At 43.6% G+C, this 27,827-nt stretch overlaps 1 protein-coding gene and 1 long non-coding RNA gene across 2 annotated transcripts; one reads left to right on the top strand and one right to left on the bottom strand.

The window, feature by feature from the left end:
• The first annotated feature begins 518 nt into the window (after positions 1–518).
• On the top strand, positions 519–15,929 carry LOC138810038 (uncharacterized). Its single transcript, XR_011367001.1, has 3 exons — positions 519–548; positions 9,409–9,515; positions 15,696–15,929. It is a non-coding gene; the product is annotated as an uncharacterized lncRNA (long non-coding RNA).
• A 6,058-nt stretch (positions 15,930–21,987) lies between these two features.
• On the bottom strand, positions 21,988–27,304 carry Tril (TLR4 interactor with leucine rich repeats). The gene has a single exon (XM_069996026.1). It carries the CDS (start codon positions 26,774–26,776, stop codon positions 24,341–24,343), a length of 2,436 nt encoding a protein of 811 aa, XP_069852127.1. The 5' UTR covers positions 26,777–27,304; the 3' UTR covers positions 21,988–24,340.
• Between the last annotated feature and the right edge of the window lie 523 nt (positions 27,305–27,827).

Below are 27,827 nucleotides of genomic sequence, written 5' to 3'. Positions count from 1 at the left end.
TAGGGCTGAGCAAGCCATATAATAATAGCAACCTACTCTGAGTGCTTAGCACATAATGCTGTGCCTGAACACATCACACACTTAGTTCATTTAATCCTCAGAATGGAACAGATGCAGAAGTCCTTATCCTCCTTCTCTTACAGATGAGAAAAACAAGACTTAGTTGGAAAGGGCCAATTGCTTTCTAGATGTTACTCTGGGACTAGGTAGTAGGGCCAGAAGAAAGTAATCCAAGTGGCCACAGAGCCTCCTCTGTTCCTGCTCTCCCAGAGTGGAGAACCTTCTAGAGAAGTGCAAAGAGAAGGCTAGTCATGGACTCTGCATGGGGCTTCTTCCTGCTTGTTACAGCCCAGTGTTTCACACAGACATTTGGCCCAATGGGATTCATCTGAATTTACACTGGGGAGGGTGGGGGGACAGGACTGCAGGCATTCCCAGAGTATTCCATGCTGCCTAGCAACAAGAGAAAACAAGCTCTGCTTGAGAAGGGAGGCAAAATGAGCTTCCGGCACAGGGGAGGAAGTAGTGACTGGCCCTACTCCATCTTGGTCTGTGTTGGTTGTGGAGGGGTGGGGGTGGGGAGTGCTGGGGCAGAGATGGCTTCTCTGGAGGTCTTTGGCCAGCCTGGAGGATCTTGGAGGCAGAATGCCATGGCCACTGACAAGAAAGATCCTTGAGTTCCTTCTTTAGAGTCTCATAGGGAGTTAAGTGTGAGATTTGCTGTGTTTTGTATGTTTTTTCACTGAGCTAATCTGAATGCCTGCTCTGTTGTTGTTGTTACTTGGCCCTTATGCTTACGAGATGCCAGAGGCCACAAGAAAAACAGAAAATAAACCTGGAGCCTGTGGTTCAAGCATATAACCCTAGCTTTTCAGGAGGCTGCTATCTGAAGATCCTGGTTCTGAAACCAATCCAGGGGCAGAAAATTCCAAAAGGCTCATCTCAAATTAACCAATAAAAAGCAGGAAATGGCTGAAATGTTAGAGCACCAGCCTTGAGCAGAAAAAGCTAAGCAAGAGCATAAAGTCCTGAGTTCAAGACACTCACACACACACACACACACACACACACACACACACACACACACACACACACACACACACACACACACACACACAAACACACACACACACACACAAAGGTAGAAAATGATGAAAATGCCTTTTCCCTCAGTTCAATCTTAGCCTTGTTTTTTGACAGCCTGATGATGATCACAGACCTACAAGAGACCTGGAGATGAGCCATGAAGGGCTTCCAGATCTCCATAATCAATGGTTATAGGACTCTGAGAGAAGACAACTGCAAATGAGTGAGACATTCCCAATGGAGCTTCCCCTATCCAGAGACAAGAGGGCAGGGCACTGCCAGCTCCCAGTTCACGTGTGAGGAGGTGCAAGGCATGTCTGTCCTATTATGTAGTTGGAGAAGTACAGAGAAGCTGTCCCTAAATACCTCTGTGAAAATATTATTCGGAAAACTTTGCCAGTTTTGCTAGGAGTAACAATGGTGCTATATGTATGGCTAGAAATATCTATACACACATATGTTTGTAGGATACATATGAGTCACATGTACAAATATATGCACATATATATTCATATATGTATGTGTATACACATATACACATTTACATACATGCATACATATATGAGTCATTTTGAAGTAAGATGTGATGAGGTAGTACCTAGGATATGATTTAAACTAATTCAACAAAGAATAAAAAAATGAATGTTGCAAATGGCTGCTAACTATTCATTTGGGTTTGGAACTGTAAGTCTTGTACTGTTCCTCTTTAACCATGGTAGCCCCTTTTATGTGTGTTTTCATGAAAAAGAAAATGCATCATAGAAAAGATACCAAAACCCAAGCAAATTTGCTCAGGATGTATTTATTCCTTTTTGTCTGACTATAACCATCTCAAAATATCTTTTTTTTAAACTGAAGCAGGTACATTATGAAAATAGTTAACCAGGTGGTATTATGATTAATGTCATGGTGGGTTAGACATTGATTAATGAATTAGGAATTCAGATAATAGCAAGTTAAGGAAAAGTTTGTGTGGGGTACGGCAGTCTGGGCACTGGGGAGCTAGAGTCTGTAGTATCGTAGAAACAAAACTACATTTCAGGGCCGTCTCTGATAGAAATAACTAGGGAAGCCTTTGGATAGAAAAGTGGACTCTGAACACAAGTTCAGTTCTGGAACTTGTTGTGAACTTGTTTTCAGGCATCTCATTTGCATATTCATCCATCATATTTCTAAAGCAGCAAGGTGGAGAAAAGACTCAAATGGCCCCCTCTGGCTATGGGGTGGTGTAGTGTCTGTTCTTGGAGGGTGAGCTGATGTCATTTAGCACCATCTATGTGATATGTGCAGGAGGGGAAGGTGTGCTGGATGGCCTGGGGCTCCAGTGGACTCAAGAAGGAGGAAGCAGACAAAGTAGGGCATGCAGAGAGAAAGGAAGTGGGAGCAGCAGGAGGCACAAGACCTAACACTGAGCTGAGGTGTAGTGCAGACCAACATGGATCCAATATAGCAGAAGCGTGGGGACTTTGTGGGGTTGTGTCAGGGATAAAGCTGGAGAAATTCTAGGCTCAGACCCCACCTAACATTAAATATTGAGCTTCTACCATGTGGAATCCTCAGATACCAGCCTCCTGAGTAGCTAGGATTACAGGCATGAGCCATCCATCCTGGGCTACAACATTCTTCCTAAATATAAGTACAAATATAAGTACATTTTCAATCATATCTGAAATTACCAAAATTATAGTCTGTATTTCCTAGCTCATCCACACATGTGGATCTCATTTTTACCAGAACCATACAAAATGACCCAGAAATAGTTCCTTCCTTTTTCTTGCTACATAGTATTTTCACAGTATGATAATCCCATAATTTTCTGATCACTTCTGTTACTGACGAGTTATTTCTTCATTGGATAGTGCTGCTGCAAACACTTTATATGTGTGTTTGTTTGTTTGTGTGTGTGTGTGTATGTGTGTGTGTGTGTGTGTGTGTGTGTGTGTGTGTGTACACTTTTTAGCTTCAGTCCAAAGCATATGTATTACTAAAAAGCATTCCACTACATGGATTGAGGTATCTGGACAGGGCCCTAGAGTAGTAAACTAATATATCTGAACAAAGACCTAGGTTTAGTGAAGAGTAATCTGTCATTGCTAGTTGTTGTTGTTGTTGTTGTTGTTTAATTTTGACAAATGTACACAGCTTTGCTAGCATTGAGGGAAGAGTGTGAGTCTAAAGAATGTTCTGCATACCTTCTGAAACTTATGTGTAAATCTAGAATGATTCCAAGATAAAAAGGTTATTCAAAAGAAAAGATATCCTCAGCATATACCTTGCTAAGAATTATTGGACATAAAAAGTATTTAAGGTGTTAAAGCAAACATTTAAATACCTTGGCCAGTGAGAGTCAGCTGGAGTTACTTCTTGGACCAATTTTTAGAAGATCGTGGCTCATTCGGTGTGCAGTGGGACCCAGGATCAGATTTTTAACAAGCCCTCACCTCACCCTGTTCAGGCAAATTTGGGAAATTCTGTATCAGAGAACACAGGTACTACTATAGTTTTGAGTCATAAACTGGGACAGGTCATGTAAAGGTTTCAGAAAATCAGTAGTAGTACAGCCAAACCCCTAGGCCCACTTAGCTATGTCAGTGTGTTATATGTAAAACATCCAGTCCAGGGCTTGTACATCCAGATCTTATTATATATAACTCACCCATATACCCTTGTTCTAAAATCTTTTTTATGTTAATAAGCTGTAACCACCGTTCTTAAACAAGTTTCAACAAGCCAGATGCCCTTGTTTCAGAAGAATAGCTAATACCAAGTGAGAGGAATACAATCTCCTCTTTAAGTCTTTGAGAGGGTGAATGTTGATTGTTAACATGTTTTTATTCAGAATTGCCTATCAGTTTAATAAGAACACTTTTGTGTGTATGCATGTGTGTCAATGAGTATGTCTATGCTTGTATCTGTGTATGTATATACCTTTGTGTATCTGGGGGGGGGGGAGCACATAGGATGGAGATCTAGAAAGACTACCAGGGAGAAAAGGAAAAGGAGTGCAAGCATGCTCTTTCTCTCTCTGCTCTCTGGCCACCATGGTAGGAGCTACAGTGTTCTGCCATTCTTCCCTATGATGATAGATTGAAACCTCAGAAACTATGATCCCAAACGAACTCCTTCTCTCTTGAGTTGTTTCTTCACGTCTTGTGTCACAGTGACTAAGTCTAAAGACAAAACTATCCCTTTATTTAGAAAATGTGCTCACAAGTGTATCATTTAATGATACTATAGAGCCCTTTGCCCTTCATCTGCCAAATGAGGAGAGTGCGAGTGGACATTCTAAAGGCCTCTACCCCAAGGGATCCAGGCTTGTCTGTGGCATGTGAGCAAACCCTTTTGTGTGTCCACACTTCCTAGCCAGCCATCAGAACGGCAGGCACCAGAACAGCTGGGATAGTCCCACCGTGGCAGAGGGCAGGAAGTGTGTGGGCACACTATGAGTTACTGCTTAGCATTGTATTTCATGAAGAATAATGGGACAGTAAGGCACTCTGCTGCTTTTATCTCTCGATGTCCTGAAACTTCCGTGTTGCTATAATGAGAGGACTCACCCCCTAATCTTGGCAGGTCCTAAGATCATAGGCCACAAATCACTAGCTCCCTCACCCCTGACAAAATACTACATTGCATTTTCATTCTCTGTGAATATCTCAGGAAAACTTGTTTCAAGTCCCTGAGAAGGTCATGTAAAGGGTTTTGACTATGAGTTGGATTCGATGATAAAGGATTCAGTGCTCTGAGATGCACCATAAAGGTTAGGATCTTATAGGGGGCAACTGTGAGAGGCAAGCCCAAGAGGAAAGGGTGAGTCATACTTTATAAAATAGTTTTGCCTTCTACAGTAAAACCACTGCCAGCTCTGCTCTAACGCTCCATCTAAACCAGTCCAAATAATCTGCTGCAACTGTTCACAACTGCCATCGCAGCCCACAGAACTGTCAGATGGTAACATATTAGGATTCTTTTGACACTTAAAAAAAAGAATAAATAAATAAAGCTGGGTGCTAGTGGCTCATAATCCTATGATCCTATAATGCCTATAATCCTATGTACTCAGGAAGCTGAGATCTAAGGATAGTGGTTCAAAGCCGGTCTCACCAGGAAAGTCCATGAGGCTCTTTTCTCCAATAAACTACTCAGAAAAATCTGGAAGTGGCACTGTGGCTCCAGTGGTAGAGCACTAGTCTTGAGCATAAAGACATTCAAGGACAATGCCCAAGCCCTGAGTTTAAGCCCCAAGAGCAGCAAAACAAACAAACAAACAAACAAACAAAAACCCAACCCCCCCAACAACAACAAAGCAAACCACATACAAGCAAATCCAAAAGAGAGAATTTACTAGGAGAGCTTAAGGACACTCAGTAAATACATGCAGACTTCACAAGGATCCAACAGCAAAAAATAGACAAGTCATTCAAAACCAAAGCAGTGATAAACCGAGCATCTAGGATTTGAATGAATTTGGTCTTTGCTTTTGTTTACACCTTTGATTCATTGTAAAAAATCACCTCTCACAGCCTATTTTTTAAAATATATTTTTTATTGTAAAGATACTGTACAGAGGGGTTACAATTACATGAGTAAGCTAAGGAGTATATTTCCTATCGAACATTTTTACCCCCTCCTTTGTTTTTCCCACTACCATCCCTTCCTTGCCCACCTCCCCAGCTCCTCCATCCTCCCCCACCCCCGCCCCCGCCCAAAGTTGTAAAGTTCATTTTCAACATAGTGCCTTGTACATCTCATTATTATAATGGGTCAGCCTGTATCCTTATTTCAGCTTTTTGTTATTTCCCTTCCCCTCCCCAAATTAGAAAATGTGTATATCTCATAGTGCCAAAATCTAGAGCTCTACCACAGCCACAGCAGCTTCAAACAAGTGGCTGATAGGCCAAATCCTGGGAGAGTGTATTGTGCCTCACTTAGGCAGAAGTTGTCAGCCTCAGAGAGTGATGAAGTCCATACTTGTCGTCCTTTATGCAATGGGGAGGGAGTACTCCTCCAGGAAAGGACGGGGCCTCAGCAGATACTACCAAGATACTTCCAACAGGTAGAAAATGCTCTGTTGGTGTGACTGAAATCAGGAAAGTAACTCCCTATGTAATAGCCCCACAAAGAATAAAATACCTAGGAATTCCCCTTCCCCTCCACAAATTATACCGACATCAAATACAGTGAAAGCAGGGGTTATACTGTGGGGGAGGGACATACAAAGCAACAAAGAAATAATCTTATAAATGTGTTAGAAACAATCGCATGAAAGAAAAAACATTTGAATACATATCTTAGGGTTCATTTCCCTAACATCACCTTATCTGACCTTTTCTGCTTGACTCAGACATGTACTAGGATATTGCAAATAAGGGAAACCATGAGACCTATGTTTCTTTGGGCCTGGCTTACTCACTTAATATAATTTTTTCCAAGCGTTTCCATTTCCAAACAAATGGGGCAATGTCATTCTTTCTGATGGAGGCATAGAATTCCATTGTGTATATATACCACATTTTCTGGATCCATTCATCTACTGAGGGGCATCTGGGTTGGTTCCATATCTTAGCTATGGTAAATAATGCTGCAATAAACATAGTCGTGCTGGTAGCTTTAGTGTGGTCTTGTTTGTAAATATTTGGGTAAATGCCCAAAAGTGGGATTGCTGGGTCATAGGGGAGTTCTATGTGGAGTCTTTTGAGGAACCTCCATACTGCTTTCCAAAGTGGTTGAACAAGTTTACACTCCCACCAACAATGCAGTAAGGTTCCCTTCTGTCCACAACCCCTCCAGCATCTGTTGTTATTAGAGTTCTTGATTTTAGCCATTCTAACTGGAGTGAGGTGGTATCTCAATATTGTTTTGATTTGCATTTCTTTTATAGCTAGGGAGGTTGAGCATTTCTTCATGTGTCTATTGGCCATCTTTCTTTTCTCTTCAGAGAAGTTTCTCTTTAAATCTTTAGGACCTCTACGATGAAAACTTTAAAAACCTGAAACAGGAAATCAAAGCAGAACTTAGAAAGTGGCAAAACCTCCCATGTTCCTGGATCAGAAGGATCAACCTCGTGAAAATGGCAATACTTCCTAAGGCTATCCACAAATTCAATGTGATAGCATATTCCAACCTCATTCTTCAAGGAAATAGAAGAAGCAATCCAAAAACTCATATGGAACTATAAAAGACCCCGAATAGCAAAAACGATCCTGAACAGAAAGAACAGTGCTGAAGGAATATCAATACCGAATTTCAAACTCTACTACAAAGCCATAGTAATCAAAGCAGCTTGGTACTGGCACAAGAACAGACCTCAGGACCAATGGAATAGAATTGAAAACCCAGAAATGAACCTGCAGACCTATAGTCACCTAATCTTCGATAAGGGAGATAAAAAAAAATAGAATAGAAGAAAGACAGCCTCTTCAGTAAATGGTGCTGGCAAAATTGGCTAAATACCTGTAGAAAACTAAAGTTAGATCCTTATATATCACTCTGCACCAGAATCAACTCCAAATGGATCGAAGACCTCAAAGTCAAAGCAGACACCCTGAAAACATTACAGGAAGAAATAAGAGAAACCCTAGGTCTCCTTGGCACAGGACAGAATTTTCTTAATAGAGACCCAGAGACACAACAAATCAAAGAAAGGTTGGACAAATGGGATTGCATGAAGCTGCAGAGCTTCTGCATGGCAAAGGACATAGCTAGCAAGGTCAATAGAAAGCCCATGGATTGGGAGAAGATCTTCACTAGCCATACAACAGACAAGGGTCTCATATCTAAAATATACTTGGAACTCAAAAAATTAAATCCCCGAGCTGGGAAGGTGGCTCAGTGGTAGAGCACTTGCCTTGCATGCCTGAGGCCCTGGGTTCGATTCCTCAGCACCACATAAGCAAAAAGAAAAAAGCCGGAAGTGGCGCTGTGGCTCAAGTGGTAGAGTGCTAGCCTTGAGCTGAAGAGGCGAGGGACAGCGCCCAGGCCCAGAGTTCAGGCCCCACAACCGGACCCCCCCAAAAAAAATTAAATCCCCCAACAACAAATCCTCAAAGAAACAACTGCCCAATAAATAAGTGGGCTAAATACTTAAAGACAAACTTCTCTGAAGAAGAAAGAAGGATGGCCAATAGACACATGAAGAAATGCTCAACCTCCCTAGCCATAAAAGAAATGCAAATCAAAACAACATTGAGATACCACCTCACTCCAGTTAGAATGGCTATAATCAAGAACTCTAACAACAACAGATGCTGGAAGGGATGTGGACAGAAGAGAACCCTACTGCATTGTTGGTGGGAGTGTAAACTTGTTCAACCACTTTGGAAAGTAGTATGGAGGTTTCTCAAAAGACTTCACATAGAGCTTCCCTATGACCCAGCAATCCCATTTTTGGGCATTTACCCAAATGATCACAAACAAGGCCATACTAAAGCTACCAGCACGACTATGTTTATTGCAGCATTATTTACCATAGCTAAGATATGGAACCAACCCAGATGCCCCTCAGTAGCTGAATGGATCAAGAAAATGTGGTATATATACACAATGGAATTCTATGCCTCTATCAGAAAGATAGGAAATGTTAGGAAATGGAAAGACTTGGAAAAAATTATATTAAGTGAAGTAAGCCAGGCCCAAAAAAACATAGGTCCCATGGTTTCCCTTATTTGCAATAAGTAGTATATGTCTGAGACAAGCAAAAAAGGTCAAAAGCTATGTACATATCACCAGATATGATGTTCAGTGAAATGAACCCCATGATAGTGGTTTTTTCTTTTTTGCTATTGTTCCTAACGTATTTATAATGTACCATGTGATTTTTTGGTTTCTTTGTATGTTCCTTCCCCATGGTAGAACCCCTGTTTTTGCTGTATTTGATGTTGGTGCGCTGTATCTTGTATATACACTTCTCTAACTTGGGGAGGGGAAGGGAAAAAATAAAATGCTTAAATAGGGATACAGGTTGACCTACTGTAACAATGAGATGTACAAGACACTATGTTGAATGATAAACTTTACAATTTAGGCAGGGGCAGGGGGGAGGGGTTAATGTAGTTGTAGAGGTGGGAGGGACGGGATGGTAGGGGAGAAACAAAGGAGGAAATATACTCATTACCTTGTTCATGTAACTGTAACCCTTCTGTACAGTATTTTTTAGAATAAAAAAGTTGTGTTTGTTTTTTTTTTAAAGAAAATGCTCTGTTGTTAACTCAGAAAGTGTTCATCAGCTCTAAGTTGTACTCATGGATATTAGAATCCTGAGGAGAAAGAAAATTAAAGGAAAATATCAATGAGAAACCATTTTAATTTTAAAATTGTTTGCAGATGGATTCTAGAGTCTGAATCTATATATGGGCTGGCTGAATATTCTGTCTCCTTTCATGTGTTTGGAGAACTGTCCAAAATATCTGCAATTCTACACAGGCTTGGAGGTAAGCAAAGACTTTTTTTTTTCCCTCCCCAACAGTTGCTTTCTAGTACACACTATTCACTGGCTGAAGGCGCAAACTGGAAAATCCGTAACTGTGGAAGAAATTCAGCCAGGAAGGAAAGGTTAGGAATGAAAAGGAATCTGATCACAGGAAAACTGGTTTCAGTTCTCAACACAATGTGAGCCTTGACATTCCTGATAGATGTCAGTGGTGAAACACTAGCTGGATCTTCTGAGATTACACCCCATTCAACCCTGAGCCCTGCATGGCAACTTAAAACCCAAGGCCATGGGCAGTGAGCACTGGGGGCCCAGGTTGGATTAGTGTCATGGCCTTGGGAGAGGCCCTTCCAGATGGCTGCTCCCTCCCTGGTTACCATTGTTAGCATTATGTAGAAGCCAGGTGTGCTCTGGGGGCCACAACAATATGGAGTAATTAAGGTAAAATGTTCTTAGCTGTGTCTCTGGCATATCCTTTTATGAAAGGAACAAAGGGTTAGTTGATGAACTAATTTTTAGTGGAGGAAGAAAACTAGTATCTATAAATGGGTGATTTGGATTTTTTTTGTTTTCAAGATCCCCATTATAATTTCAGCTCAGATACACCAGAGCTCATGTTTCCTAATTTATTATCGCCTGCTAAGGGCCTCTGGGATACAGTAATTGAATTTTACTGGCATCATTACCATATCTACCAAGAAGCTAGTCTTTCTGAACAACAACAGTGGAAGCATGTTAGCTGGACCATGTTGCTCAGAGGAAAATCATGGAGAGTGGTCAGTGTGCTTCTCTGGCCAATGTGACTAATGGCTGCTTGTCAGCAGTGCTGACAAATCTGTGTGTGGCCAGCTCTGATCACCCCCTTAAGCACTAGAATCAGAGGGATACTTGAAGAAGAGAAGAGAAAGATTTGGGGTTCCAAGGGGATTTCCCTTCACATGACCACTGCAGGCAAAAATAGACAGCCTTCCGAGAGCCCAGGATCTGCATACTTGGTTGAGGACCAGGAAATTCCACAATGAGATATCGAAATTCCACCTTAAAAAAATGCTCATGAAAGACTACCTCCAAAACCAGAAAGTGAAAAATCCCAAACAGGAAAGTGAAAAAAATCATAATTTTAGTTGCATTTTAAGGTGGCACAGAAGCAAGAGATCATTTCAGTTCGACATCCCCATTTTATACAAATTACCAAATGCATTCTTATCTCAATATGATACAGAAAATTAAAAAACAATCTGTGTTCTTCAACAACTGACACCCAATAGGGAATGCCTAGCCTTCAGCTGCTGCTTGCCTGCTGTGAGCACTTGGAAATCACCTGATGCTCAACATTAATGACTCCATCTGGAAAATGGGAATGCAGCTTAAGTATGTCTTATCTGAAGCATTTTGGCCCTCAGATTTTGTTGTTAACTTTTAGCATGCCTTCATATGCATCATGAGATAGTTGAGGATGGATTACAAGTGTTAGCACAAACTTCATTTATGTTTTGTATACCCCTCGCTCATATCCAGAGCCTGAATGTAATCTTATATGTTTCTTTTCTTTTCTTTTGTCGGTCATGGGGTTTGAACTCTGGACCTGGGTCTGTCCCTCAGCTCTTCAGCTCAAGGCTAGCGCTCGACCACTCGAGCCACAGTGTCACTTCTGGTTTTCTGGTAATTTATTAAAGAGTTTCACAGACTTTCCTGCATAGGCTGGCTTTGAACCGTAATCCTCAGATCTCAGCCTCCTGAGTAGCTAGGATTACAGGTGTGAGCCACTGGCACCCGGCCCTATATAATACTTCTTAACGTACATGCATTTTTACCTCTACTTGTCCCATGAGGTCAGGAAAGAAGAGGAAGTACTCACTATTGATAATGTCATGTCTATTCCTCTATATATTTTGGAGTTTGGATTTTCACATTAGGGTATAAAACCTGTAGTCAGATCATTGCCTTCTAGGAGATATTGAGATGTATTACCTTATGGGACTCAGGCTGGATCTCATTCTATCTTGGCATTTATTAAGGAACTATAATTGTTTCTTGGGCTGGTTCTGGACTTGAACTCAGGGCCTGAGCTCTGTCCTTTAGCTTTTTCACTTAAGGCTGGCACTCTACCACCTGAGCCATAGCTCCACTTCCAGCCTTTTGCTGCTTCTTTGGTGACAAGAGCCTCATGGACTTGCATTGGCATTGAACTGAGATTATCAGATCTCAGCCACCTGAATAGGTAGGAATACAGGGGTGAGGCACTTGCCCTGGGATAGAAAATGTATTTTAAAACACTGTGCGGGCTGGGAAGGTGGCTCAGTGGTAGAGTGCTTGCCTTGTATGCACGAGGCCCTGGGTTTGATTCCTCAGCACCACATAAGCAGGAAAAAAAAAGCTGGAAGTGGGACTGTGGCTCAAGTGGTAGAGCGCTAGCCTTGAGCTGAAGAGCTGAGGGGCAGCACCCAGGCCCAGAGTTCAGGCCCCACAACCGGACCCCCCCCCAAAAAAAAAACAGTGCTATGAGGAAATGAAGAAGTGGCTCCCTCCAGATCTGCCCTTTCCATGAGGAAAGAGAGAAGAAAGGTACCTTGGCTGATAGGACACTTGATCTTAGCCAACAGGCCAAGAAGGGATTGGCACCTCAGCTGAGTACACTGTATTTCTGAAAGTCATCATAACAAAGATGTAATTTTGCCTGGGCAGTTAAATTCTGCATACTACTGGGAGTTTGCCAAAGCTTTGGGGGCATAAGGTCCACTTTAACCTCCTAGATCATATTTAATCTCAGTTTTGTCATCAAAAGATGACAGTTCTAATGAATGACAGAGAATTCTCCCACCACATCTCATGGCCTCACTTTTCCATAATCTAATGCTTTTTTTTTTGTCAGAAAACATCTTCTGCTCCACCATTTCCTCTGCTGCTCTCCTAACCCTGTCCTGTTTAATTAATAGTCAAGAAAATGTTCCAAATGGAATCACCCATCCATGAATTAAATCCAGTGGTGACTTGAATAGCATCCCCTTCAGATGTTCCAACACTGCCCCCTACCTCATACCTCAGAGTGTGACCTTACAGAGAAATAAGGTTTTTGCCATCTTATTTAGCCAACATAGGGTCATGTTAAAATAGAATGGATCCCTAATCTAAGGTATCTTATAAAAGGGGGAAATGTAGGCATAAACCTGAAGACAGGAAGGACACCATTACAGATGAAGACAGGGATCGGGATGATGTGTCTACAAGTCAAGGGACATTGAAGATTGTGAGCAAACCACTGGAAGTCAGGCCAGAGGAGAGACTACAATCTGGTAACAAATTCTTGAATCCTCAGAAGGCACCAGTTCTACCTCCTCGGGCTTTTAGCCTCAGGGCTGTGACACAGATGTTTCTTGGAGCTGCCCAGTTTGTGGCTCTGTTACATAGCAGCCCTTACAACCCTAAGACAAACGCAATCACTTCTTCACGGACAGAAAGCCTCTCTCATTCCCTCAGCCTTGGCCTAGGACCACCGCATACAGAGCACTGCCCCCACTCTGGCTTCAACTCCCCAAAGGAGCTCAGTGCTACTTGTGGACCCAAGTCCCAGCACTTGCCTATAAACTCCAGACCAGAAAGCAGTTAGCACCATTCTGGGATCAGGGGTCAGAGAAAACACACAAGTTGGAGATCTACCCTTATCCTAGATCACATCCCTCACCTCTGGCCTGTAGAATCAGATGGCAGGGCAATTCCCTAGGCTGAGAGATGATAATCAGATTGCAGCTTCTCTTGACTCCCTTATAAGGAAAAACTATGCCCCTAGAAATCTTTGCAGACTGGAGAAGCTATTGTGAATTTGAGCTTTCAGACAAGAGCCTAATGTCATTTTCCTTCTGCAGCAAAAATAGAAATAAGTTAAAAGAGGAAAGAAATTTAAGAGAACAAATATCTTCTCTGTCCCGGTCTTGATTTTCTTTTCCTCTGCTTGCTTGGGTTTTTCTTCCCTCCCTCCTTCCCTCCCTCCTCCCCTTTCTTTCTTTCCTTCTCATCTCTTTTCTTTGTTCTTTTTTTCCCTTCCTTTCTTCCTTCCTTCTTTTCCTTCTACACACACACACACACACACACACACACACACACACACACACACACACACACACACACACACACACACACACACACGTTCTTTCCCACTTAACTAAGCCTCCTTTTCTTGATATTCATTCACAAGCATGGAGATACTGGTTTGTGTCCCCTGAAGTCATGATGATAAATATGCCAAGGTCAGCACTTCCATCAGCCACTGAGACTGCCCACCCTGGCAACCGCAGATAACCACTTACCTGGGGAGACTAGCCCCCTATACTTCATTCATACTCACAGTGTCACTGAGATGTTCCTTATCTCACAAAAACACTTGTCTTTCAGGTGCAGAAAAAATTTCATGAATTATGACTAGGCCTTCAATTTCTTTTAAAGTCTTAGTCATAATTTTATGGGGGAAGGAGCTACACAAAAGGAAGAGGAGAAAGAAAATGAAGTCATTGGTGTGGATATAACAATATCATGTTCGTTGTCCTGAGAAACAAGAAACTTCAGTAGACCCAGGTTTTCAGTGAAAAATTCCTCCTACTATAATTATCATCCTCATGGAACTAAATGCTAGAAAAATTTATTTAGATTCTACTAGCATTTTCCAGTATGTGAAATGCACTATGTTAGGTCATGAGGATATTAACATAAATCACCCATAACCTCACATTTATTCCAAGAAATCTGAAATATTCGAATAGTATATACCAAGAGAAGAAAACAGAATTTGATTTGGGGGAACTATAATTTTATATTAAATATAAAAAGGTAGAAGTATATGGTAGCCCCTAGTCAAATGTATTGTCTTATAGTAATTGTTTCAACATGACTATGTAAATATTTGGATAGATATCAGCCATTAAATGACTTTTCCCAACACATGAGTGTATATCACTCATATGAACAGTATCAGGCATGTGTGTCTCAATGGGAAAAGACCGAACAGATGTCTTGAAATGCTCACCAGTCAGCATGCGACTCAGGACCTATGGAGACAGAAAGAGTAATTCAAGGGGCCACTCTTGTCCTTAGCAAGCTCATAGACCACTGGAAAGAACTAACCTCATGAGGTAAAACAAAATTTAAAACTAGTTGAAGTATGTGTGGTTATGAGACTGACTACATGTGCATTAGATAATTAAGAATAAATAACTTCAATTGTTCAAATTAAGAAAAAATGGGCAGAAAATAAAAGCCAAGTTAGTTAGATATAAAACATGTTTCTTTTCAAAGTGTTGTACTAGAGAAACGAGATTTTCACATTGAATCTTAGGACAAGCCTTAAGCCTTGATCAGTCATCTTATGTACACATGGGTAGCAATCAAAATCCATAGCAAAGCCCCTGGAGTCAACTAGCCTGGCTTTGAACCCCTGGCTTTGTACCTGGCCTTCCTCATCTCATATAGGAGAAAGTAAGATATGTAACTCAGAAAGCAGGTATGATGAGGACTGAATGAACTTTCCATAGGGATAGTGCTAAAGTAACCTCTGACCCACAATAGATTTAAGTAAAAAAAATATCCTGGACACCAAAAGTGTTGTGCTTAATAAGTCAGATGCAGCTTCTTCAGTTAATAGCCTATGTCATATTGCCAGGTATACCTGTTTTCCTAGCTACTTGGGACGTGCAAATCATGAAGGTCTGGTTCTGTGAAAAGGAAAAGAAAGTAAAGTAAAGGAAACCTGAGTGTGAGCCTGGTATCCAGCTATATAGGATGACAAGAAGGGCTGTGGTCCAGGGAAGTCTGGGCATAAACTTAAGACCCTATTCAAAAAATAAGCCAAAATGACTTAGCATGTGGCTTAAGCTGTAAAGAAACTGCCAAGTAAGCAGAAAATCCTGAGTTCAAGCTCCCAAAATTACCTTTGATGTATATAAGCAATATTAGAACAATTTTTATATTTTGATATATTGATCTCTTTTTGTCTATCTAAGTTTTTGGCTGTGGTAACAATTGTGCACTATTACGTTTTTAACAATACTTGTAGGAGCAAGGAAGAAGGGGCATTTTTGAATTATTCCACAAAATTAGAAACTTGCTATGTCTAATTCATGATGCTCCTCTTTTCCAGCCAGTTCAGATTTCATATGGAATAGTTGTTTAAAATTCATATGTTTGCTTTCAGGTGGAGAATGTGCTTAAAATTCGATGTATATAACAGAAAGTTATTGCCTTCTATGAGCCGGAGTTCCTTCTCAAACAAATGCAGCATTTAGAAAGATATACAAATGAACATTCATGATGATGTCTCAAGTTGATGACATCTTAACACACAAGGCTTCTACCGTGGGGGCCTTTAAAAGAACAGAATTCTTCATTTTCTTTCACTTAAACTTACTCAGATATTTCCTGAATGAATTCTAAATTATAGAGCTATTGATTACAAAAAGAACTGCCTATTAATTTTATTTGCATTTTATATACTATTGAAGGGAAGAGTTAAGGTTAAAGAAAGTATATTACAGAATATTGATTTGTATATATTAGCATAAACTATTACAAAAATTGATTTAAGAACATCTTTTTTCATATGTATACTCTTCAAAGTCACAACAGTCAAATCAAGAAAGTTTTTTGCTTACTAAAGGTGATAAAGGCTATGAAAAGAAATATTTTTAGATATTAAAATTATGAGTGTGCCATATGCAAATCTGTAATGTTACTAACAGCAACAACAAAATACAGATCCAGTGTAAGAAGTGATAACTTAATCCTCAGTTATGGCTTAAAAGAAGAGAAACATTTGTTTCTGGTCATACTGGTCATTCACTTCAGTCTTGACCATTTTGGCACAAAGTCCAGAGTATTTGACTAAACCCTACAGGGCAGATGAACTAGTAAGAAACGCCTCCTATAGTTTAGAGATATAAAGTAGTCAATAAAAGTGGACCCAATTAGTTGGCACAGATATTGAAACTATTAGACTGGGGTTTTCATATATTTTGCATTAAATACATTAAAAGGTCTAATGGATATGCATACAGTCTGTATCAACAGGTAGGGACTTTTAATAGAGAGATACTTAAGAAAAGAAAAAAACCCACTCTACAGAGAAAAGATCTTCAAGATGAAGGATTCCTGAAGCAGTTACTTAGTGGACTGAACTAAGGGAGAAAGTTCAGCAACCTGAAAAACAGGTCAACAGACATTATCCAGAATCTAATGCATTTTTTAAGTATAAAAGGAAAAGAACACAAGCTTCAAGAACTTTGTAGGAATGTTGTCACAAGGCCCACCACATGTGCAATTTGATTTCCAGTTAGAAAACAAAGGAAGCAGGGCAAAATAAATACTTAAAGATGTATTGAAAATGACTGAGTTTCTTAAATTGTTGAAAAACTATCAACCACAGGTCCAAGGAACTCAGAGAGACCTAAGCAGTTAGAAAAAATGTAAACACAGAAATGCATCAGAAGCAAACTGCTGAAAATCGTCTTTCAAAAATTTTGAATACAAAATAAAGAGACATTAAAGAGAGAAAATGTATAAGCAACAAAAACGACTTCTTTAATAGAATTATGGAAGCTGGGGCAAATGGAGGAACAGCTAAAGTACTAAAACAACAAAATAGTATCCATGAAGAATTCTCTACCCAAAAGAAGTTTCTTACACAATGCATGCAATTTCAGACAGACAAAAGTGAGTTCATGTATTGGCAGTAGAACCCTGTCATAAGCATTTGTTAAAGTTCTTCAGGTAAGAGTAGCAAAACCATGGAAATTAGGACTTCTGTGAAAAATTAAGAGCAGTAGAAATTATTTTTAAATGAGGCTTGATGGAAATATTTAAAATTTTTAATTTTTAAAACTGAAGTTGGCTGACTTACATTCTCTCTTTCTATCTCTCTATTTCTCCTCTGTTTTCTGGAAAGGAAAAGTTTACTTCTGCACCGAAGAGCTGACCAGAAGGATATAAAGCAGAACACACAAATAGATGGGAACCTTTATCCTGATTCAGTGAACCCTGACCCCTTACCTAGATTGGCCAGGGCCAGGTTCACCATCCCTCATGATTGGCTAATACCTAACCTTTAAACCAAAATGGTGGGGAGTTGCTGGTGGGATTTTAATGTATCAATGATCCAGTGGGAAGAAGCAGATACTTTCTTTAAGGGTCAGAGAGCAAATATTTAAGATTTTAAAGTCAAATAATCTGTGTCTGAACTAGTCAATTCTGCCATTTCAGGGTAAAAGCAGCCATAAAACAAACAAGTTAGATGATCATCAAAGAATAAAATTGTGTTTACAAAAACAAGCAAGCAACTGATTCCTGGGCCACCCTGCTCACAGTTAAGATTCCTCTTCCTCCTCCTTCTCTTCTTCCTTCTCCTTTTCTGTACAGGGAATTGAACCCAGGGCCTTGTATTTGTTAGTCGGTCTACCACTTAAACCACCCAAGCCTTTTCACTTTAAGTAATTTATGAGGTAGCATCTTGCCTTTTTTGCTCCTCAGCCCTCCTGGTCCTCAAGCATCCTAGGTACAGTCTTCCCCTAACTTTCTGTCCACTTTGGCCTTGAACTGCAATCTACCTTAAGTCCAGCTCTTGAATAGCTAGGGTGAAAGGCATAAACTACCATGCCTGGCTAAACTTTGATTCTTACAGTATATACAAAGGAGGGAATTATTATGAGATGGCTGGCTCACTGTGATAAGTGCAAGATGAATATTGTAAATACTATAGCAAAAATCTCCTACATCTAGTTTGTAATATACACGATCTATACACAAAAAAGCAACTTCCTTCTGTATACTAGAAATTGTAAATGGACACAATTGGAAATTGAAATGTTCAAAAACCATCATTGCAATAGTATCACAAAACATAAAGGAGATAGTGCTAAGGTTAAAACTATAAGACATCAATTTCAGATAAACTAAATAGATTGAGAAACATATAAAGCATTTACAGACCTAGAGTTGGTATTAAGATGCCAATTCTTGCCTGGTATAGTGGCACATGCCTAAAACACCAGCACTTGCAAAGCAGAGGAAAAATGTTTATGTTTTTGAGGCCAACCTGGGCCATAGTGAGAAGCTGTCTCAGGAATTAAAAAAAAATTAGTTCCCTGCTAATTTACTGCTATCTGCTATGCTCTGAATGTTTGTGTTCCCTCAGATCCGTCCCTCCTTGGCGTACAAGAGGCAATTCATGGATCGAGAGAAAGGACATGGAGTGCAAGAAGGGGAATTGGGAGGATCAAAACAGTTCATCTTCACTGTTCTTGGATTCCATTTTTGTGAGTTTCCCTTTTGGCCAATTTTGGTCACTCCACAGTCATCATTCTGTGGCACTTTTGCGGTCATTTACTGACTTGCTCGGAGAAGTGACAACTGAGTTGCTTTTGCATGCTCCACTTGCTTCAGCTTCCATGCTGTTCTTTTCACAACATCTTCACTGGCATGCTTTTAGCAGTTTCGTGCTTACGTTTGTTATGTGGCCCTGTGGAGAGGCTCCAGTGATAGTGTTGAGGTGCTACTTAGTTTCCGGGAGCACTGGAAAGATGTGATGCATCTGGTAGAAAGAATATGGGTCACATAAGCTCTGTTCAGCTCCAAGTAACATAGCTGATGATAATGAGCAGGGGGATCCTGAATTCAAGCCCCAGTACCAACACAAAGAAAGAAACAGTGGGGAGCTCTTGGCTCATATCTGTAATCCTAGCTATTCAGAAGACTGAGATCTAAGGATCCAGGTTCAAAGCCAGTCTGAGCAGGAAAGTCCATGAGACTCTTCTTTCCTACAGACTACCAAAAAGCTGGCAGTAGAGCCATGGCTCAAGTGGTAGAACATTAGCCTTGAACAAAAGAAATTCAAAAGCTAAGTATGAAATCAGCCTCAGGTAAGGCTTACTTCATCAAAACCCATACTTAGTTCAAGAGTAACTGTTGTGTGGTAACAGCTGGTCTTAGTACACAAAAGCACTGAGCTAACTTAGCGTCAGCCATGGCAAAGAGCTAGCATTGTAAAGCTTTCCTCAGTTGGATAGAAATGCTATAGATTTACATAGTCAACAGGTGCAGTTGTTTGAAATGCTGGTGCATTTATTGCTGTTTACCATCACCACAAACCATTTCATAACCATGTTATAGATCCATATTTGCATCAATTAGGAATTACCACCTATATCTTGAACTCTCTCCAGCAGATATAATGGAATATTTTGGAATTCTTCTCCATGATAAAGCGACCAGAAGATTGCTTTCCTAATAATGCTTTTGTAATTATTTCAGCCATGAATGCAGCTGAATATAATCTCCAAATATCTCAGTTTCCTCATAAAACATGAAAAGAACACTATTTGCCACATAGTTAAGAAAGACAAAGTAGACTGAAATCCCTAGGAATAAAGAATTTATGCACACAAGTACCCATTTAGGTAAACTAAGGAATAGGATATTTGGAGATGCTGTCACCAAATAGACAGGTAGGGAAAGCCTATAGAAGCAATATTATTTGTGCATCCTTAGCTCCAATTAAAGGATGAACTACTACCGAACATTATAGAGAGAAACATTTGTTGAATGCTATTATATTCACTATGGAGGGGTGGGCAGATGAATAAAGTAAGAAAGGGTCAGTGAATACAATCATAATATTCATACATGAAAAGGATGTACATATGTGAAAACGGAACCAGATAACTTAAGGGGATGGATGGGGTTGGAGAAATGGAGGGAAATGATGGAAGAGGTGACACTGATCACAATGCATTATGCTCACAAACTGGTAACAATTGAAACTTTTTTTTTTTTTGGTATTGGTCCTGTTACCTGAACTCAGGATTTTGAGTACTGTCCCTGACCTTTTTGGCTCAAGACTAGTACTCTATTACTTGAGCTGTACCTCCATTCCCAGTCTTTTGGTAGTTAATTGGAAGTAAGAGTCTCATGGACTTTCTTTCCCTGGCTAGCTTTGAACCTTGATCCTTGAATCTCAGCTTTCTGAGTAGCTAGGATTACAGGTGTGAGCCACTTGTCACCTGGAAAGTTGAAACCTTTTTGTGCAATGACTTGAACAAAAAATTAAAAAAATTAGAAACACACAAAAAAAGTATTTCAAGCACTATCCACCCCCATACCTTATATTACAGAAGAATCCCAACTCCAACAGGAGGAGGACAGAATTTCTGTAGTCTTTTTCTCTGAATTTTCTGATTGGTTAAATGTTATGGGGAACTTCTGGTCTAAAATGGAGTCGCCTTGTACACAGACTACTACTAATAGATAACACATTTAATGCATGTTGAACATCCTGGTGTATGTAACTAGAGCTATTGAACACTATTTACCAAGTTGTTCCTGGCAACACCACTGGTAGCCAGAGCTATTATGATGCTCATTTTACCCACCACAGAAGCTGAGGCATATAGAGACAAAGGATGAATGCAAATTTCTGATAACTATGTGACTTCCTGATCATTACAGTGAATTTCAGGATGCTAGATTTTTGAGAGCTGAAAAAGGTATTGATCCTGTATTATGGCTTGGACTTTCACTGTAATTTATATCCAAATCTTTGGGGGGAAAAAAGAGAGGATAGTGGCTATCTAGTTACCAGGCAATTTTAATGCTCTCTTAATTACTTTTTAATATACAATAGTACATTATTATCAAGTACAATGATCAAGTGTGTGGAAAATTAATTGACAATACTCTGTTTACATGCTACTTTTATTATGTGGCCATATGGCCTCATGGAAGCAGGGGTCTCTCTGCTTGGGTGGAGTCAACATCACATCCAAGACCACACAGTGGCTCTTTAATTGAACATCGCTAACTCACACAAAGTGTTCTTTTTAAGGAATTTTATCTTTTCATAAACTTTGTAATGAGAAAAATGACCTTCAGTTCAAGCAATTCCTCCTTTTTGTTGACGATGAGAGGCAAAATACTTGGCTTTTAATTTACTTTTCTTAAAACAGGAACTGTCTGCTCTATCCTAATAATTGTTATACTGCAGCTGGCCATTTGCCTATGGCCATCTCATTGCTTCTTTGGGTCTTAAAGTCATACAATCACTTCTTTTAAGTTAAACTTCATATCCTATCATGGAAAGGAAAGTTAAAAAGAACATGGAAAAAGGAGTGATATACTTCTAGCTTAGTGGGGTTTTTTTTGTTTTGTTTTTTGGTGTGTGTGTGTGTGTTTTTTTTTTTTTTTGCCAGTCCTGGGGTTTGAACTCAGGGCCTGGGATCTGTCTCTGAGCATCTACCACGTGAGCCACAGCACCACTTCTGACTTTCTCTGTTAATGTGGTACTAAGGATTCAAACCCAGGGCTTCATGCATGCTAGACAAGCAATCTGCCACTAAACCACATTCCCAGCCCTTATATATCAATTTTATGGATAACAATTGCTGTGGGAAAATGCATCATATCATGATGAAAGAGAACAAAATATTTGCGGACTCCAACAATAAAAATATCTCTATTAGTAAGTGGATTTATTGACATAATTGAACATAACAACGTATAACATTTATCCAACTCCCACTGAAAGATTTGCCAGTGAAGCAGTTTTAATTTGAACACAGAAGTGGGCATTAAGCATTTTCAGTGATGTTCTGCAATTGGTAAGGTGGATGGTGGACAGATCAGTGGTCTTTTCCAGACTTCGGATAGAACTCAACATTATACTGTTGTGCAGAAGAAACAGCTAAGAGATGCAATTGTGCTCTGCTTTAAAAGAAAGAAAAGATAAGCCAACGCTATGAAAGATGCCAGACCGCCTGCAGGTTGAAAATAAGAGCAAACAGCTCTACTTCTCCCATGTACCCATATGTGCTAAATCTAAAACAAGGCCTGGCAGCAAACAAAGAATGACAGTCTATTTCCTGTGGTTTATTAAGTTTGGACCCTGTGGATAAGACTGCCAGAAAAGCAGCTGTAGTTTAAGTGGTTTGGACATTTACTATTCTGAACATAAACAAAGATCAGCTAATTCAGATCCCTAGGTCCCCATTCCACTGTTGGGACAAGGGCAGGCATGGCTCTATGTAGGCCAAACATAAAAGAAGTGAACTTGGTTGAAGTACCCCTGCACTGGGCTGAATTCCCTGAGGCTCTCAAAAGATTCACTGTGAGCCTTAAGCACCATTGGCGTGGCCTCTATAAGCCCTCCACTGCCAATAAACGCATAACCATGGTAGCCACTGCCACAGTTCTCATCCTCTTAGTGACTGCACTTTCAGACCACACACAAAATTACTCACATAAACCCCACCATGACATTTAGTAATAAACATGTACTGCATAAATATCAAGGAGTATCCCAAATAGCTAAAAACAACTGGAAACAAAAAAAAAGCAAAACCAAACAAACACAGGAGCCTAATCCTAAATTAAAAAGAAGAAAAGAAATATTACAACTATTTACTAAAAGATAAAGTTTAGTAACAATAAAACACTGGGTAGTGGAGGGATTCGTTAACAAAAGTATATCCTTACTTCACAGTGAAGTTTAAGTACTCATAACAATGTTCTTTCTGGTTTTAGTAGAAATAAGACACCATTGACATTAGTTTTTCACATTTGTTTTACCCTAATTTCTTCCCATCCATTATTTTATCTAAAGACATTAATGTCAAAGATTACACCATCCATTGACAATCACCTTTTTGTTTTGTTTTTGCAATGCTGGGGATGAACAGAGCCTCACACATGGAAAGCATGCTCTCTACCACTGAGCTCCATTCCAAGCTCTAATAATCACCCTTTGCTTCCCCCTTAGGAAATTATCTTTTAAGGTTTAACTATGCAACTCAGGAGAAGCAGGCATAGCAGATGGAGTGTTGCTGATAAAAACCAATGCAAAGAGAAGAGCATCATATTTATACCCATCTACACATAACTGCTGGAGATTGTAAGTGAGCTCTAAGGCTCAGATCCCTGGAGACTCATCAGTTACACACACACACTGCATTCATCTGATCAATTCTGGCATTGATATTTCCTTTTCCATATACAGGTTAAAAGAAATTTAAAAACCACAGGAACAACCCTGATAGAGAAGTCTTGAACGCAGTCTTCTCCTGAGCAAAGTATGTCATGTTAGTTTATCCTTAAAGTCAGCAAAGGTTCATGTCCTGCTCATCTTCAAAGGAAAACAGTTGAATGGGCTAAATCGAATGAAAATAAGTCTTTGAGCTTATTGGTCAGTTAGTTAAATGTCAGAGGTCTTCACATTATTGAAAAACAAAAAGTGTCTCTCATTATTTAAAACCTTAATATTTCCTGAATGCTCTATCAGCCAACAGGAGTTCCTTGGGGGAAAACGTTACCACCTGTTTGTCTCACACTTCTTGGCAGAGACCACCAGACCAGTGGGGTCAGCTGCCAAGTCTTTATAATGGCGCTGTTTCTTTGTCCTTAAATAGAAACAGAACTCCTCTGTTGACACTGACTGAACAAACAAAAGCATAAACCCAAATCTTCCTGCTTGTGTTAGGAGTACAAAGCACCCTTTTCTGGTCCAAAGGAGGCCAGGCTAATGCAGTGCAATGCTACAAGATTCAGCCTCCCATCTCTGCCTCTACCAATCATTTCCCTAGTCTTGACTTTGACCACTGAGTACCATCCACTGACCATGATTCCAGGAAGGGGAAGCTGGTACCCAGGCCGGCTCTCTTTGTCTCCCTCCACCTCTGCAGCAAATGCCCCCAAGTGACATCTGACAAAACAGACTTCCCCTGATGAGGATTGGGAAGCCCGATGGGAAGTGCTTCTTCAAGGCTAGTGAGATCGCTTCCGCAAGGCCCCGAGGCCCCGGATCTAGTCGGCGAATCGTTGCAGGAGGTGGTCCTCCCTCCTCAAGCTGCCACCCGTCCCGCCACCCGTACTGTCCATGAAGCGGTCGCAAGGGAACTCGATGAGGTCCGCCTCGCTGAGCGCGCACACCGTGGTGCGCGGCCGGTGGGACTGGAACCCCGAGAAGTCCGCGGACACACCGGTGCCCATGGAGCGCAGCGGCCGTCGGGTGGAGTACATGTGGCGCACGTGGACCGGGGCTCCGCCCTTCCGCCGGGCGCGCAGCTTCCTCCGCAGCCAGCGCGAGGCCCAGGCCGCCAGGGCTAGGAACACCAGCAGCGCGTTCACTGCCAGCAGAGCCAGAATCAGCAGCTGGTAGTCGACGCCACCCCGGCTCCCCGCCTCTGGCAAGGTGACCAACCCTACACAGTGATCCCGGGGGGCCACGGGGCAGACTCGGCCCCCGAGCACGCCCTCCACGCATACCAGGTAAGGGGTGTCCCCGCGCAGCTCGCGCAGCGTGGCCGAGTCGCTGCGCTCCGGCAGGTAGACGAAGCGATGGAACTTGGGCTGCTGGCCAAAGCGATCGAAAAGCAGGCGGAAGCGCGCGCCGCCCGGCGGCCCCGGGCTGCGGTGCTCACGCACGGCCCAGCGCACCGAGGCGCTGTCGGTGCCCACCGCCTCCACCGTCAGGTTGCACAGGACGTACTTGTTGTAGTCGCACGGGTCGGACACCAGCGGCGACAGGCCGGCCCCGCCGTCGGACTGGGCTGCGCGCTCCTGCGGCTCCGCGGCCAGGCGCTGCTTGGCGGCACGCTGCCGGGAGTCTCTGGCAGGCGGCGGCACGGAGGCGGGCTCTGCCGTCTGGGTGGCCTCTGCCTGAGCTGGGTCCGTAGGCGTCGGGCGATTCCTATCCAGCTTCTCATGCAGCCTGTCCAGGGGTGGTGGATCTGGGCCCGCCGCCGCCGCCGCCACCGAGGGGCTCTGATGTCGGAGACCCGGACCCCGTCGGCTCAACCTTAGAGCACTTCGGTTGCCCACGAGTTCCCGGGCAGCCCCATCCCAGGCCATCCCGGCCAGAACCCGCCCCCGAGGCTGGGGCTGCGGGTGATCTGGACGAACCTCCGGGAGATCTCCGTCGGGGGACGCCATCTTCTCCCCTGCGGCGGTGGGCAGGGGCCTTGGCCTGTCTGTGGTCGGGGAGGGCGAGGGATCCACGCAAGACCCGTTCTGCAGCAGCTGCTCATCCAGGTAATCCAGGTACTTGCCCCGCAGGGCCGGGGGATGGCGACACTGCACGAAGACTGTGAGGAGCCGGCCCTGAGAATGCCAGTCGCCCATCCAGCGCTTCAGGCCCCGCAGCCGGCAGTCGCAGGTCCAGCCGTTGCCGTCTAGATCCAGCCGGTAGAGGGCCGGACTGGCGGCGAAGATGTCCCCGGAGAGGGCACTGAGGGCGTTGTCGCGGAGGCTGAGCTCGCGGAGGCGGCCCAGGCGGCCGAAGGTGGCGGGGTGCAGGGCCGACAGCTCGTTGGCGCTCAGGTCCAGCGCTTCTAAGCTGTGCAGAGGCTCCAGCAGCGCCAAGGGCAGCTGGCTCAGCCGATTGCCCTCCAGGCGCAGCTCGCGCAGGGCCTCCAGCCCCCAAAAGGCCTCAGGCGCGAGGTGCGTGAGCTGGTTCCCCCTGAGAGAGAGCAGGCCAAGGCGTGGCAGGTGCTGGAAGACCCGCGGGCCGAGGTGCTGCAAGCTGTTGGCGGAGAGGATCAGAGTGGACAGGGAACGCAGCGGCGCGAAAGTGGCCGCATGGCGCAGGGAGGGCTGGAGCTCGTTGGCAGAGAGGTTGAGGAAGCGCAGTTTGCCCAACTGGGCAAAGGCGTTCTTCCCTAAAAGGCGGATCCGGTTAGACTCCAGATGGAGATAGAGCAGATTGCCCAAAGGGGCGAAGACTGCGTCCGGCAGCGCCCCCAGGGCGTTCCCGTCCAGTCTTAACTTGACTAGACTCTCCAGGCCCTCGAAGGAGCCCCGGCTTAGGCGTCCAATCTCATTCCCATTGGCGTAGAGGATGCGCAGTTTGCGCAACGGGGCCAGCGTGCCGGGCGCCAGCGCCTGCAGGAGATTGTTCCCCAGGTAGAGCTCCTCCAGCCGCGAGAGCTTCTCGAAGGTCTTGGGGTGCAGAGAGCGGATCTGATTGTACTGCAGGTCCAGCCGTCTGAGCTGCCCAAGGCGGTGGAAGTCGAAGGCGGTGATGTTGGTTATGAAGTTGCCCCCTAGGCTGTAGGTCAGCACGTCCTGGGGGCTAGGCAGCGAGCTGGTCTTGGGCACGGCGCGGAGCCCCCTGTTGGTGCACAGGAGGTGCTGGGGGTGCTGGCAGTCGCAACGCTCCGGGCACACGGTCTGGGCCCGGGGCGGGAGCGCCAGGCAGCCGCACACCACCAGCAGGAATCGCACGGCGCGGACCGCCTCCATCGCCGCCCGCCCTGCGCGCTGCGGCCGGCTGGTCCTCTTGGCCTGCCGGCTCCGCGTCTCCTCTGCATTCCCTTCGGCCTGGCCGGAGTCGCTCAATGGCCTCTTTCTGACTTCGCTGCGCACTCCAGCCCCTCCTCCGCCCTTTGTCCGGTGGCTGGCCCGGGTCTCTGCCGGCAGGCTTCGCCCGGCCAAGTCAGGGGGAGCAGGGCGCTGGGCGAGCTCCGGGTGCTACTTGTTGCATTTCTGCAGAAAACTATTTCTTCGCGTGCGCGTCGAGGGGCGGAGGGGGAGGGAGGGAGCAAAACCTGGCGCTTTTTGTTCGCAGCGGATTTCGGAGAGCTGGATTCCCTGGCGCGGATTCTCCCCGCCGAGCGGATTCCCCAGCTGCTGCAGGCGGGAGCCCTTCCAAGAGCTCCTCGGGGGTGAGGTTGGTGGGGGAGGCCCCCTCCTCCCCCCCACCCCCCGCGCGGCCCGGCCCCCGCAGCCGGCTCCTCCTCGATCGCGGCGCGGACTCGGAGCGCAGCGGGCTGGAACAGACCCCGGGTGCGCGGGCTGAGTCCGGAAGGGACCCAAGTTCGGCGCGTAGCTAGCAAACCCGGCGGAAATTCGTTCTTCCCACACTCTGCCTCCCGGGGACGCAGGCGGAGAAAGAGGAGACGGCTGAGGGAGGACAGACCCCGGCAGGGGGGAGGTGTGGGGGGGGGGAGGAAACGCTAAGTGGCTCCGCGTCTGGTCAGCTCGAGCCCGGGGACGCCAAGTGAGAAAAGTAGGGATTAAAAACAGCTGTACGAGTCGGGGAGTACGCCGGGTTGGGGGGCGGGGATGGATTACCGGGCCGAGCAAACAGGATTTGCAGACAGAGACCTTTTTATTTTAGGCAGTGCACATCAGCAGCTCCAGAGCACCGAGAGTGCGCCTCGTCTTACTGTTTTTAAACTCACTTTTCCAGGTGCCACCCGGCGGGAAGTTTGGGCAGGTACCAAGTCCGACCGTACTCTACTGGAAGTTTGAGGGAACCCAGGATTGCCTGCAGAAGGTGTGGGTAGACAAG

The sequence above is a fragment of the Dipodomys merriami genome, unplaced genomic scaffold, assembly GCF_024711535.1.
Source record: "Dipodomys merriami isolate MVZ:Mamm:240054 unplaced genomic scaffold, mDipMer1.0.p SCAF_5, whole genome shotgun sequence".
NCBI lineage: Eukaryota > Metazoa > Chordata > Mammalia > Rodentia > Heteromyidae > Dipodomys > Dipodomys merriami.
The sequence above is the reverse complement of the archived record's forward strand: the minus strand, read 5'-3'. Positions and strand labels throughout refer to the sequence as shown.